Source organism: Haliotis rufescens, unplaced genomic scaffold (genome assembly GCF_023055435.1).
Source record: "Haliotis rufescens isolate VD_foot unplaced genomic scaffold, xgHalRufe1.0.p SCAF_8, whole genome shotgun sequence".
Lineage (NCBI taxonomy): Eukaryota > Metazoa > Mollusca > Gastropoda > Lepetellida > Haliotidae > Haliotis > Haliotis rufescens.
Window position 1 is genome coordinate 30,410,038 of NW_025964372.1, and position 13,880 is coordinate 30,423,917.

At 41.3% G+C, this 13,880-nt stretch overlaps 1 protein-coding gene across 2 annotated transcripts in view; it reads right to left on the bottom strand.

The window, feature by feature from the left end:
* Nucleotides 1–2,677: 2,677 nt before the first annotated feature.
* LOC124145542 (target of rapamycin complex 2 subunit MAPKAP1-like) overlaps nt 2,678–13,880 on the bottom strand; it is a 28,019-nt gene continuing 16,816 nt past the window's right edge. Inside the window, exons 9-12 of one of the 2 annotated variants that reach the window (XM_048389143.1) lie at nt 11,184–12,101; nt 8,742–8,876; nt 7,199–7,330; nt 2,678–3,899 (exon numbers count right to left, since the gene is read on the bottom strand). In XM_048389143.1, the coding sequence (XP_048245100.1) occupies nt 3,703–3,899; nt 7,199–7,330; nt 8,742–8,876; nt 11,184–12,101 (1,382 nt within the window). In that variant the 3' untranslated portion in view covers nt 2,678–3,702. Of the gene's footprint in view, nt 3,900–7,198; nt 7,331–8,741; nt 8,877–11,183; nt 12,183–13,880 lie in introns of both variants that reach the window. The other variant, XM_048389142.1, reaches the window with a different exon arrangement.

The following is a 13,880-nucleotide window of genomic DNA, read 5'->3' on the forward strand; positions in this document are numbered from 1 at the left end:
TTATGAGCAACGATCCTCATTGTCCGTGTCTCACTCCACCACGTGACCTGTGAAGATCCGGGGTAGAACAGGTCTTCAGCAACCCATGCTTGTCGTAAAAGGCGACCAACGGGATCGGGTGGTCAGGCTCGCTGACTTGGTTGATGCATCGTAGCACTTTGTATTCATACCTAAATCCTTTATGTTTATGGAACTGCAGCAATTCAACTAACAAAAAATACAAAACCTTTCTGTGAAGAAGTCATGACATTACTGACTGAATTATGACCGATACCATCACACCACCACATCTCCTTTGTCATGTCAACACCAGGTAAAACATGGAGGTGTACCATCTTATCCGGGACATTATAGTGAGTGAGTGAGTTGGGTTTAATGCCGCTTTTAACAGTATTCCAGTTATATCACGGCGTGTCAGCTTAATGTGGGAGGAAAGCCCGAGGTGATGCAGGTCTTAGACGTTTACCACTTTGCTGAAACCTACGAGCACGGGTGTGGTGCTGACAAACCTAGAAACATAATCGGGGCGAATCACGGCGCCTTAGACGACCGGGTGATATCTATCTGATATGGTTAGGCTTTTCGGCAGGATAAACCAAGAATAAAAACGATATCCGTTGGGGTCATATACGGATAGTGATGCAAATATCAAAGGTCAAGTAGGGTGTACTTTCAGTGTATACAACTTTGGTTGTTTGTTGTTTAACGCCGCACTCAGCAATATTCCAGCTATATGACGGCGGTCTGTGAGTAATCGAGTCGGGACCAGACAATCCAGTGATTGACAACATGAGCATCGATCCACGCAATTGGGATACGATGACATGCATCAACCAAGTCAGCGAGCCTGACAACCCAATCCCGTTAGTCGCCTCAGTTTATACAAACAAACATGGCGTCACCTTCGTCATTCGGCGATCGAAAAGTATATGTAAATGTATTGCAGCAGGTGATTCCGTGGCATTTGATTGACTAACGAAAATAAAGTCACACCCACTAATGGAATACTGTTCTCTGATTGGCTGATAATGGAAACAGAAAAGATGTCACTGATTTTGTATATATATTTTTTTAATGTGTGTAAATGAATAAATAAGCAGTCTGTGAAGTTAGTATTGTTGACGTATTTATTCATATGAATTGACTTCAATATGCTTTTGCATTTATAGACGTATAAGTGAGTGAGTATGGTTTTACGCCGCTTTTAGCAATATTCCAGCAATATCACGGCGGGGGACACCAGAAATGGGCTTCACACATTGTACCCATGTCGGGAATCAAACCCGGGTCTTCGGCGTGACGACCGAACGCTTTAACCACAGGGCTATCCGACCGCCCCAATATAGACGTATACTTGTAAACATTGGTGTGCACTCAGGAGCGAGAAAGATAAGAGGGATACAGTAGATAATGCTATGCAACCTCCAAAACTGAAGTTTTGGTTGCGAATGTGTCAAGGGTACAGACCATAACAGAATGGCGACGTAGAACTGTGGTTAATGAAGGATGTTATCCCATCAGTGGGTATTTCATACATAAGGACATACACAGTGAGACCTTGTTAGTCTGGACACTGTTTATCTAAAATCAAGACAAACACTGCTGGGAACTCGGACATACGATTACTCACCCATGATCCCATAATCCAGACATATTTTTTTTCTTTTACGGAGTTTGATAGTGAAAAATCTTAAAGTTTGATTTGGGTTGGTAGGTAATGACAAAAGATAATCTTGACCTGGATTGGCTTAACTTGTAATGAAGATGTATGTTTCAGTCACAAAAAACCTCGATAATATTCATTTTCAGAGTGATGTGTAATGTCGGCAGTATAAAAAATATCTTATATTTTTCATAAGGGTTTCACTGTAGTTATCAACAGGCATTATCCCACAGTTGTGTAATGTGCAGGTTTCACTGTAGTCATCAACAGGCATTATCCCACAGTTGTGTGATGTGCAGGTTTCACTGTAGTCATCAACAGGCATTATCCCACAGTTGTGTAATGTGCAGGTTTCACTGTAGTTATCAACAGGCATTATCCCACAGTTGTGTAATGTGCAGGTTTCACTGTAGTTAGCAACAGGGTTTCACTGTAGTTTTCAACTGGCATTACCCCCCAGTTGTGTGATGTGCAGGTTTCACTGTAGTTAGCAAGGGGACAATGTCATCTATGTCCCTGGAATTGTGGTGAAGAATATTTTTTACGTTTTTCAGGATCTGCTCTGGAAATGAGCACCCCTGCCATTTTGATCCCACAATCACAGGTTTCTGGTGTGCCCAGGGGACTCAGTATTGAACTTTTATGGTATCATCTTCAATTATCCAGGGTATTGCATCCCTATACTGAAAAGAAAAAGTTTTTGATCCTGAATAATTTTGGGTATATTTTTTGGTAGCAAAGACTGACCACACAAATTACAAAAAATATCCCCAAAAATATTCATGATCCCAAACATAATATGTTCAGTATGTTATGGACCCAACTGCTGCAATAGTTTCATTTTGCACATTGTTAATGGCAGTGTGGTAATTACTTATAGGAGAAATTAAGGTGACATCACATCTAAAATGAACCTACCGTGGCAAATGGGTGAAGGGTTTTTAATCATAATATATTTGTGATATAATACCCTGGATAGTCGAGGATGGGGAAAGAACAACATCTCTGTGTTAATTATAGTCATAGCTGTATTTAATTTCACAGAATACACATCACAGATTCAAAGACATCCCATATATGTTTCAACAAACCACATTCATTTAGTAGTTATCTTAGCCTAGAATTAAAACACAACATTTCATCACAGTTCATAAATCAAAAAGCATTTGATTTTAAAGACAACCCATTGTCCATTCTGGATGTTATCTGGTGGGGCTACCCACGGGCACTAAAAGTGGGGGAATCAGTTCCTGTAAGAGTCACTGTACAAAGTGATCTTAGCGCTAAGGTGATCGTAACTCCCATACCTTATCATAGACTTACGACAGTCATAGTACTAATGGCCCTGTCACACTACAACGTTTCAGAGAAACTTGCACCTAGCGTGTCATACGTCATACGAAAAACCATGATTTGGGCGCATCCATAGCGTATACATAACGAGAGTTTACCGTATATGTAACGCATGTCTAACGTAATAGTAGCGTATCACTGACTTATAATAACTTATGACATCGTATAAAAGCATTTTGCCATCTATGTCTGGCATGTTCAGCGTATGACTAGCGCGTTCATCGTAGGAGAAAGGTGCCTTAAACGGGCCGTATGGGTAATGTATATCTGGCGTATATAAACGTATGTAGAGCATACCTCTAAAGTATGCCTAACGTATAAAGCCGAAAATTTTGTGCATGCACAAAAATGTTTTTAAGCCTCTGCATACTACAACGTATACCAGCATGCTTTTAACGTATACAACTTACACCTAACTTATCCATAGCGTGTTTCAGCGTTGCCGGCGTTTTGGCAAAAATTCTCATACGTTACTGCTATACGTGTGACAGGGTCATGAGGTTGTTTTGTACAACAGCACACTGGGTTTTCACTTCAGAAATCCTACACTTATCCCTGGATCCATCCTGTGGTCCATCAAATAGAATATCAGTTGTCTAATGCACATTACGTATCTCAAAGGTTAGATCTGGTCCTCTTTGAGATGACGAGTTGTTGCTTGTCAGTGGATTGTCCAACTCCCAGTGTTAACTGTATCTGAGTGAGTCTCGCTTCCTCTTTCTCTCTCTGTTTGCCACAAAGTCTTTACGTGTTTGACTGAGCCTCAGCTCAAGAATGTTGTTTATTTTCTGAACAATTTCATTGGCCACCTCCTCTTCAACCTCGAAGTCATGATGCTTGTAGTCATGGTTACTCTGGTACATCATCCGGAACACACACTTGCCTACAAACAGAACATCTTGTCAATAGAACATACATTTAATTGAGACTTCAGTACATTTTTGTGTTTATGTAGGTTTAAAAATAAAAACGTGGGCACACTTTGGGTAATTCGGTGTAGCATGTAGCGATTTTCACCTGCAAAAATACATGCACAGGGATTTACTTAGACCTGCACAGAGGCAGATATTAAACCCAAAGTCTGCAGCAAATGTCAATAAAAATTCCCAATTTGGAACGAAATAAACTAGTGTCCAAAAGAAACGATACCACCTGTTTGCAACAACATAAAAGAAAAACTAAACAATGCAGAAGTTTAGGATTGGTGTTATGCTTTTGAGAAATCCTTTCACAACATCTGTACAAAAATTTCATTTCAATAAAATCTGTACAACCAATATGACAAGCCTTTAAAGATGGGTGGGGTCGAAAAATGAACATTTCGTTAGAGCACTGATCACAGAAACAACGGGAAATGTCACACCACACGTCTCAAAGTCAAGTCAGTAGCGGGTATGTCCACCGTGAGCATCAATACATGCCAGAACACGCCTACGGACTGATGACATCAAACGTCTGATGACGTTGGGAGTGATGCGTTGCCATTCCTCGAGGAGACATCGTTCCAAGTCCTGGACGTTGACTGGAGGCACACGGCGACGTCCGATTTGCCGATCGAGGTGGTCCCATAAGTGCTCGATGGGATTCATGTCCGGTGAACATGCGGGCCATGGCAAAACCTGTACGTTGGCGTTGGCAAGGAAGTTCTGTGTCAATCTTGCTGTGTGTGGCCTCGCATTGTCATGTTGGAAAAGGAGTCCACGAGGCTGTTGCTGAATAAAGGGCACCACAACAGGCCGTAGGATGTCATCAAGATAACGCTGTGCATTCAGGTTTCCACGAATAACGACAAGCATCGTTTTGACGTCACCACATATGCCACCCCAAACCATTAACCCTCCACCTCCAAACGGCCTGACCTGTTGGATACAGTTAGGCGCCAAACGTTCACCAAATCGTCGGTATACAAGCTGCCGTCCATCGTTTCTGAAGATGAGGAATCTGCTCTCATCAGAGAACATAACATGTGCCCAGTCCCGCCGTTGCGAACGTCGAACTCGCCTGGCCCAGATCAGTCTGTTGTTCCGGTGTCGAGGCGTCAGTAGCGGTCCGCGGTAGGGATGACCTGGCCGGATACCATACTGCCGTAGTCTCCTGTAGACGGTCTGTCGACTGATCCTGTGTCCCAGTGCTGTAGCCGCCGTGGACGTCGCTGTTACGGTGCGGTTCCTCAGGTGTAATACCCGGATGTAACGATCTTCACGGGGCGTGGTTACTCGTGGTCTTCCACTCCTGGGCCTGTCTGACGTCTGACCTGTCTGACGTAACCGCTGCATCAACCTGGTGATAGTGATGCGTGCGCAGCCCAACCTTCTGGCGACGTCGACGTGTGACGCTCCTTGTTGGACCATTCCAACGGCTCTCTCTCTCTCGATGGCTGTCAAACGTGGCATATCTTGTGTTCTTTTTGTTCCTGTGATATCAACGTGTCTGATCAGCCGTTTTATACAGTTTTTATGCACGTGCAGAACATGCTAGAGAGGGAAATGTCACTTTGACGAAATTTACGTTTTTTCCCGGAAGTGATCACGTGTTCCCGGTATTTTTTATCGACTATGCTGTGTTTGGGATGTGCAATACGAATTGGCATGTTTTCATACTAGACAATTCACTTAGCAAAAAACAATTTTGAAAATAAGTTGGTATCGTTTCTTTTGGACACTAGTTTATTTCCCAATTCATGCTATAATGTGTAATATAAATATAACAGGTCTTAATGCTTCATTTAATATTATTGCACTAAAAGCAAGCTTCCTCTGAATTTTACATGTTTAAGAAATATGAACTTTTAAAAGTTCCCAATTTTGAACCAAATAACAATTTTTCTCAATTTGCCTGCCAGGGTCACTTATTTAAGAATCCTAATGGATCCCTCATGTAAAAACATATTGAAGTCAATTCTTATAAACAAATAACTCAACAATAAGAACTGCTCATTTAAGCATTAGCACTAAAACTGCAGACAACAGTATGATTGGTTGGTTGGTTGGTTGGTTGGTTGGTTGGTTGTTTTACGCCGCACGCAGCATTACTGTGGCTATATGACGGCGGTCTGTACAGTGAATAATCGAGCCTGGACCAGACAATCCAGTGATTGATATCATGAGCATTGATCCACGCAATTGGAATCGATGACATGGAAAAGATAAATGCAAATGTTTGTACTTGGTCAGACATTCAATTAACGTGAAGTTTCTGGTAGTTGCAATTTATTTCTTATAACTTCACATTGAACATGAACACCGTAAAGGGCTTATGGGACATTGCGTGAATCTCGGACCTCCTATAAATTACACTTCCAGTGTTTGAAGTTTAACGCCACACTCAGCAATATTCCAGCAATATGAAGGTGGCTTGTAAATAATCGAATCAGGACCACACTATTCAGTGATTGCCATCATGAACATCGCTGCACACAAGTATATGACAACTACATACAACAACCAAGTCTGACCACCCAATTCATTTCAGTCATCTAATAGCACAAGCGTGGGTTGCTATGGTTGGTTTTGGTTTGTTGTTTAATGCCGCACTCAGCAATATTCCAGCTATATGACGAAATAAATAAATAATCGAGTCTGGACCAGACAATCCAGTGATTAATATCATGGGCATCGATCCATGCAATTGGGATCGATGACATGCATCAACCAAGTCATCAAGCCTTACCACCCGATCCCGTTTGTCGCCTTTTACGACAAGCATGGGTTGCTGAAGATCTATTCTACCCCGGAATCTTCACGAGTCGGGTTGCTATGGATCTACATTATATCCCAGAATCTCTAAAGGTCTCTTTCAGTGCTTGAAGTCACATGTAACATGGCAGCTACAACAGACACAAGCTGACAAAACTTGAGTGTTTAGGTAACTGCCATTGGTTATTCTGGAGGTGGGGTGGTATCTTTTCAGTCATTGCTTTAACATGCAAATTGTGTTTCTGTGAAAGACGATGATGAACAATTATAAAATTCTTTCACAACATTTTTTTTCACAACATTTAGTATGTCCAGCGAAAAAATAATTTTTCCTAGCAAAACCTGAAAACAATTTTTTTTTTTCATTTTTATTTCTGGAACAAATTATTTTTTCAAAAATAATCCCAGGCCTCCCTCCACCAGAATGTCAAACAGTTGGCTCCTTAGTAACTAATCTAAGTGTATGAGGTCTGATATATATACTTACCGTTAGACCTATTTTCCACTATATCGCAGTCAGCAATGTTGTCAGCATCGTAAGTGACAGCTTTCTGCTTGAACAACCTCCCGGTGCCCTTGTTGGTGACCGGGTCTATTTCTACCTTCTCACCACTGACACCTGGAGGCAACAAAGGGAGACAACTGCAGTGAGCTACACTTACAGCGAGTACGGGTGCAGAGCACTGTCATTAAAATCAGATATGTCATGAAGCTCTTTTCTTTGGATAGGTTGTCGGCCTTCATGTAAAGAGTTATTGTATCAAAAAAAGATCTCATTTAATGACACTAGGGTGCATAGAATTTGGTAAATGTCCTGAATTTAGCTTTCCTTCCATATTAACATGATAAAGAGGACACTTCCAACTGGGGGTGTCACGATAAATCGAAATATCGATATGTTGCTATTGTTGCACTTAAAGTCAATAAATTGATTGTTACATCCGTTTCCGATCAAAAGTATTGATTTCAGTAAGGAATATCAATAGTTTCGATTGTATTTACCATATCAATAAAATATATGGAATGCTGTTCAAATTTGTTTTTCTTTTGATTATGCAATGTTATGAGTGGCAGTAATTTACACATGGTAATGTGGAAGTTTCTGTCCCTTAATTATTAGGGAAAAGAAAAAACAAATCAGTCATATCTCAAACTTTTTTGTTGTTATGGTTATCACATTCAAAGGAAACTTCAGTTCCAAGGTTTAATTCAACTCTAAAATCCATCTGAAATGATACACTGAAAACTATCGATATTTATTACAATAGTTGCTTGCAATATCAATAGTTATCGCAATAGTTTTTTTCAATATCAATAGTTATCACAATAGTTTCTTTCAATTTCAATAGTTATCACAATAGTTTCTTTCAAATTCAATAGTTATCGCAATAGTGTCTTTCAATTTCAATAGTTATCGCAATAGTTTCTTTCAAATTCAATAGTTATCGCAATAGTTTCTTTCAATATCAATAGTTATCGCAATAGTTTCTTTCAATATCAATAGTTATCGCAATAGTTTCTTTCAATATCAATAGTTATCGCAATAGTTTCTTTCAATTTCAATAGTTATCGCAGTAGTGATTCCCAGACCAATGGTCACCCCTACATCCAACATAACTAAATAATGGTCACCAGAAACCCTGAATAGTCATTGTTTATAATAATTGAAGTGGTTCCACTGGCTTAAACTGACTGATGAGGAGGCTGCCCAACACTGGTAAAAATCTGTACAATACCCCAGGTTATAGTTCCTCATGTGTGGCATTCTCAAATATGAATGTAAAGAAATATGGACGTTTGGCACCACCTTGAAATGTTGTTTTGGACGATGACTGCTCTGCTGATGTTAATAAATGCAGAATTTTACTGCAGGCAAACTTCACGTAGTGTGTCTTTTGTATTTATTCAACACCAATGACTAATAAATGCTATGCTTAGTCACCCTCTTGCAGTATACTCAAAATAGGTTACCATCTATCTATTGTTTAATTAGGAGCCCAGTCAGTGTTTATATGTATATATAATGTTACCTAGCTGAACCTCTGTGTTGGTTCTCAGCTTATGCACCATGTTGACGATGTAGGACTTGTACTGATGACTGGTCAGTGACTCAGCCACGTCCGAGGAGTCCACCGGGTACAGCTCCTCTATGTCCCCCCGCTGACCTACAACACAGGATTAACCACAGTCAACACAGGATCATCCACGGTCAACACAGGATCAACCACAGTCAACACAGGATCAACCAGTCAATACAGGATCAACCACAGTCAACACAGGATCAACCACGGTCAACACAGGATCAACCACAGTCAACACAGGATCAACCAGTCAATACAGGATCAACCACAGTCAACACAGGATCAACCACGGTCAACACATGATCAACCACAGTCAACAGAGGATCAACCACAGTCAACACAGGATAATCACAGGATCAACCACAGTCAACACAGGATCATCACAGGATAAACCAGTCAATACAGGATCAACCACAGTCAACACAGGATCAACCACGGTCAACACAGGATCAACCACAGTCAACAAAGGATCAACCACAGTCAACACAGGATAATCACAGCATCAACCACGGTCAACACAGGATCAACCACAGTCAACAGAGCATCAACCACGGTCAAAACAAGATCCCACAGGATCAATCACAGTCAACACAGGATCAACCACGGTCAACACAGGATCAACCAGTCAATATGGATCAACAAGTCAATACAGGATCAATCACAGTCAACACAGGATCAACCACAGTCAACACAGGACCAACCACAGTCAACACAGGATCAACCACAGTCAACACAGGATCAACCACAGTCAACACAGGACCAACCACAGTCAACACAGGATCAACCACAGTCAACACAGGATCATCACAGGATCAACCACAGTCGACACAGGATCAACCACGGTCAACACAGGATCAACCAGTCAATATGGATCAACAAGTCAATACAGGATCAACCACAGTCAACACAGGACCAACCACAGTCAACACAGGATCAACCACAGTCAACACAGGATCAACCACAGTCAACACAGGACCAACCACAGTCAACACAGGATCAACCACAGTCAACACAGGATAATCACAGGATCAACCACGGTCAACACAGGATCAACAACAGTCAACACAGGATCAACCACAGTCAACACAGGATCATCACAGGATTGACCACAGTCAACACAGGATCAACCAAGGTCAACACAGGATAATCACAGGATCAACCACGGTCAACACAGGATCATAACAGGATTAACCACGGTCAACACAGGATCATCACAGGATCAACCACAGTCAACACAGGATCATCACAGGATCAACCACAGTCAACACAGGATCATCACATGATCAACCAGTCAACACAGGATCAACCACGGTCAACACAGGATAATCACAGGATCAACCACAGTCAACACAGGATAATCACAGGATCAACCAGTCAACACAGGATCAACCACGGTCAATACAGGATCCAACAGGATCAACCAGTCAATACAGGATCAACCACAGTCAACACAGGATTATCACAGGATCAACCAGTCAATACAGGATCAACCACAGTCAACACAGGATCAACCACGATCATCACAGGATCAACCATGGTCAAAACAGGATCAACCACAGTTAACACAGGATCAACCGCGGTCAACACAGGATCAACCGCGGTCAACACAGGATCAACCGCGGTCAACAAAGGATCAACCAAGGTCAAAACAGGATCAATCGCGTTCAACACAGGATCAACCGCGGTTAACACAGGATCAACCAAGGTCAACAAAGGATCAACCAAGGTCAACACAGCATCTACCCTGGATCTTCCTGGGTCTTTTGTAATGAGATTATTCAATGAGGTTACTAAGAACAATGATGCCTTCATACATGGCAGGAGATTGTGGTAACTGTTGGATCAACTTGATCACACGTGACAAGGAAATTGGAGAAATTTAGCGCTCAATTACATGATTTGCAGTGTACTCTTTATATCAATATTATAATGTTTTCTGTAACTGAAAATGTGACACTTCACGTAGGTCTAAAAAGGTTTTTTTGTTTGTTTGTTGTTTAACGCCGCACTCAGCAATATTCCAGCTATATGACGGCAGTCTGTAAATAATCAAGTCCGGATTGTTATCATGAGCATTGATCCACACAATTGGGACTGATGACATGCATCAACCAAGTCAGCGAGCCTGATTATCCGATCCCATTAGCCGCCTCTTACGACAAGCATAGTCACCTTTTTACGGTAAGCATGGGTTGCTGAAGACCTATTCTACCACGGATCTTCACTGGTCTCCAAAAAGGTAGCCATTCTTATTATTTCTGCCTCTTCCTTTCAATTCATAATGTCATGACTGTTTGTGACATATCAGGTAACGCAGAAATGCAGTAACTAGTGGAAGACCAGGGACATACATCTACATCCTGTTACATATTACATACGTATTGCACTCACTGTTTTCTCTGACGAGACAAAACTCCATGGTGTCAGTGGCGGCCAGGTTGGACTCAAGATCAATGACAGACCCTGGCTCGTTCTGCTTCTCTAGGTAGTAACTCAGCCCTACAACAAACAACAGGACAAAGTCATCAAGGTCAATAACAGACCCTGGCTCGTTCTGCTTCTCTAGGTAGTAACTCAGCCCTACAACAAACAACAGGACTAAGTCATCAAGGTCAATGACAGACCCTGGCTCGTTCTGCTTCTCTAGGTAGTAACTCAGCCCTACAACAAACAACAGGACAAAGTCATCAAGGTCAATAACAGACCCTGGCTCGTTCTGCTTCTCTAGGTAGTAACTCAGCCCTACAACAAACAACAGGACTAAGTCATCAAGGTCAATGACAGACCCTGGCTCGTTCTGCTTCTCTAGGTAGTAACTCAGCCCTACAACAAACAACAGGACTAAGTCATCAAGGTCAATGACAGACCCTGGCTCGTTCTGCTTCTCTAGGTAGTAACTCAGCCCTACAACAAACAACAGGACAAAGTCATCAAGGTTAATGACAGACCCTGGCTCGTTCTGCTTCTCTAGGTAGTAACTCAGCCCTACAACAAACAACAGGACAAAGTCATCAAGGTTAATGACAGAGCCTGGCTCGTTCTGCTTCTCTAGGTAGTAACTCAGCCCTACAACAAACAACAGGACAAAGTCATCAAGGTTAATGACAGACCCTGGCTCGTTCTGCTTCTCTAGGTAGTAACTCAGCCCTACAACAAACAACAGGACAAAGTCATCAAGGTCAATAACAGAGCCTGGCTCGTTCTGCTTCTCTAGGTAGTAACTCAGCCCTACAACAAACAACAGGACTAAGTCATCAAGGTCAATGACAGACCCTGGCTCGTTCTGCTTCTCTAGGTAGTAACTCAGCCCTACAACAAACAACAGGACTAAGTCATCAAGGTCAATAACAGAGCCTGGCTCGTTCTGCTTCTCTAGGTAGTAACTCAGCCCTACAACAATCAACAGGACTAAGTCATAAGTATCCCCCGCAATTGTAAATACTAGGGCTGGTTAAAAAGATAGATAATCAGAATTATCGCCGATGGGAAGAAATTCTAACGATTAGCGATATGAAACTGTTGTCGTTGATAATAACTCACATAAACTATTGTGATGAAATAAAGATTAGATTTACCGAAACAGACTTGTCATTGTCAATAATGTCAATTGTCAAAGACATAAAACAACAGTTTTTGTTATATCTCAATGTCCACAAAGTAATCCATTCATAAATGTGTCACGGCTCACAAGTGGTGTGAAATATATTGATTTCTTGTTTATTTGCTTAAAGTTCCTTTTCCGATATTAATATATAATTGATTGATATTTAGTTAGCGATTATCAATCTCTATGATCTATATTGATAGCCAGCCCTAGTAATTACTTGTCAAGAATAAATGTACACCTCATCAAAACTATCGCGCCACAATTTTTTTTTGACAATCATGGAAATCAGAAAAGATATGGGTAAGGAGAACCTCGAAAGCAAGACATTGATTTTATAAATAGTAGAAAAATAAGCATGTGCAAAGTAAAAACTTTATTCGCCAGTGATTACGAGGACTGTAATTGGGGATTAATAGAGTGAGTGAGTGAGAAAGTGAGTATGGTTTTACGCCGCTTTTAGCAATATTCCAGCAATATCACGGCAGGGGACACCAGAAATGGGCTTCACACATTGTACCCATGTCGGGAATTGAACCCGGGTCTTCTGCGTGACGAGCGCACGCTTTAACCACTAGGCTACCTGACTGCCCCTAAAGACGTAGAACATTCTATCATTAAACATGAATTTCTCTATAGAGAACCCTTAGGTGTGCCCGCAGCTTGCATAAACACACCCACAAGGTTGGGCAGTTAATGTGGCTACCAGTCTGAGTGCAGATGATGTGTCTACACACGGTATCGTTTGAAAATCTCTACATTAAAAATCAACTCACAATTACACTTTACATTTGGAGGCCCGATACTTTTGATGAGGTGCATGTATGAAACTTGTTGCCATGGAAACTAAAAAAATATTTATTGAAAAAATCTCAAACCATCAAAAGGCACCAGTTCACAACTAGACCTATCTATCTGCCAAGTTTGGTAAAGAAAAATTGTTACGTTTTCAAGATCTGCCCTGGAAATGAGCACTACCGCCATTGTCAGTCTAAGTCAAAGCTGTTGCCATGGAAACTAAAAAAATATTATTCACCAAAATCCCCAAAACATCAAAAGGCACCACTACACCACTAGACCCATACATGTACCAGGTTTGGTGAAGAAATATTGTACAGTTTTCAAGATCTGCACGGAGGCGCCAACAGACTGTGTCCATTTTAACACCCCCTCCAGCAGAACGCGTTGTGGGGGATATCAAACGCATGACATGTTGCTGTCTATCCATATGTGAGTTCCCATGCATTTTATAATCATTGGGTATCAGTAATTCTATCTGGGTATTCAAGTTTCTGTTACCCGCTAGTTTTTACACATGTGGGTATTTAAGTTAAATATTTAAAAAAACTATTCATCCCTGCAAACTAGTGTGTGGGTTCGAGAGCTTTATAGGACTAAAAATTACCACGATACTTCCACAAGAAAGTGTGATGGCAAATGATCATGATGTAACTGTCATCGTGGAGTTTGGCAAGGTTGACTGA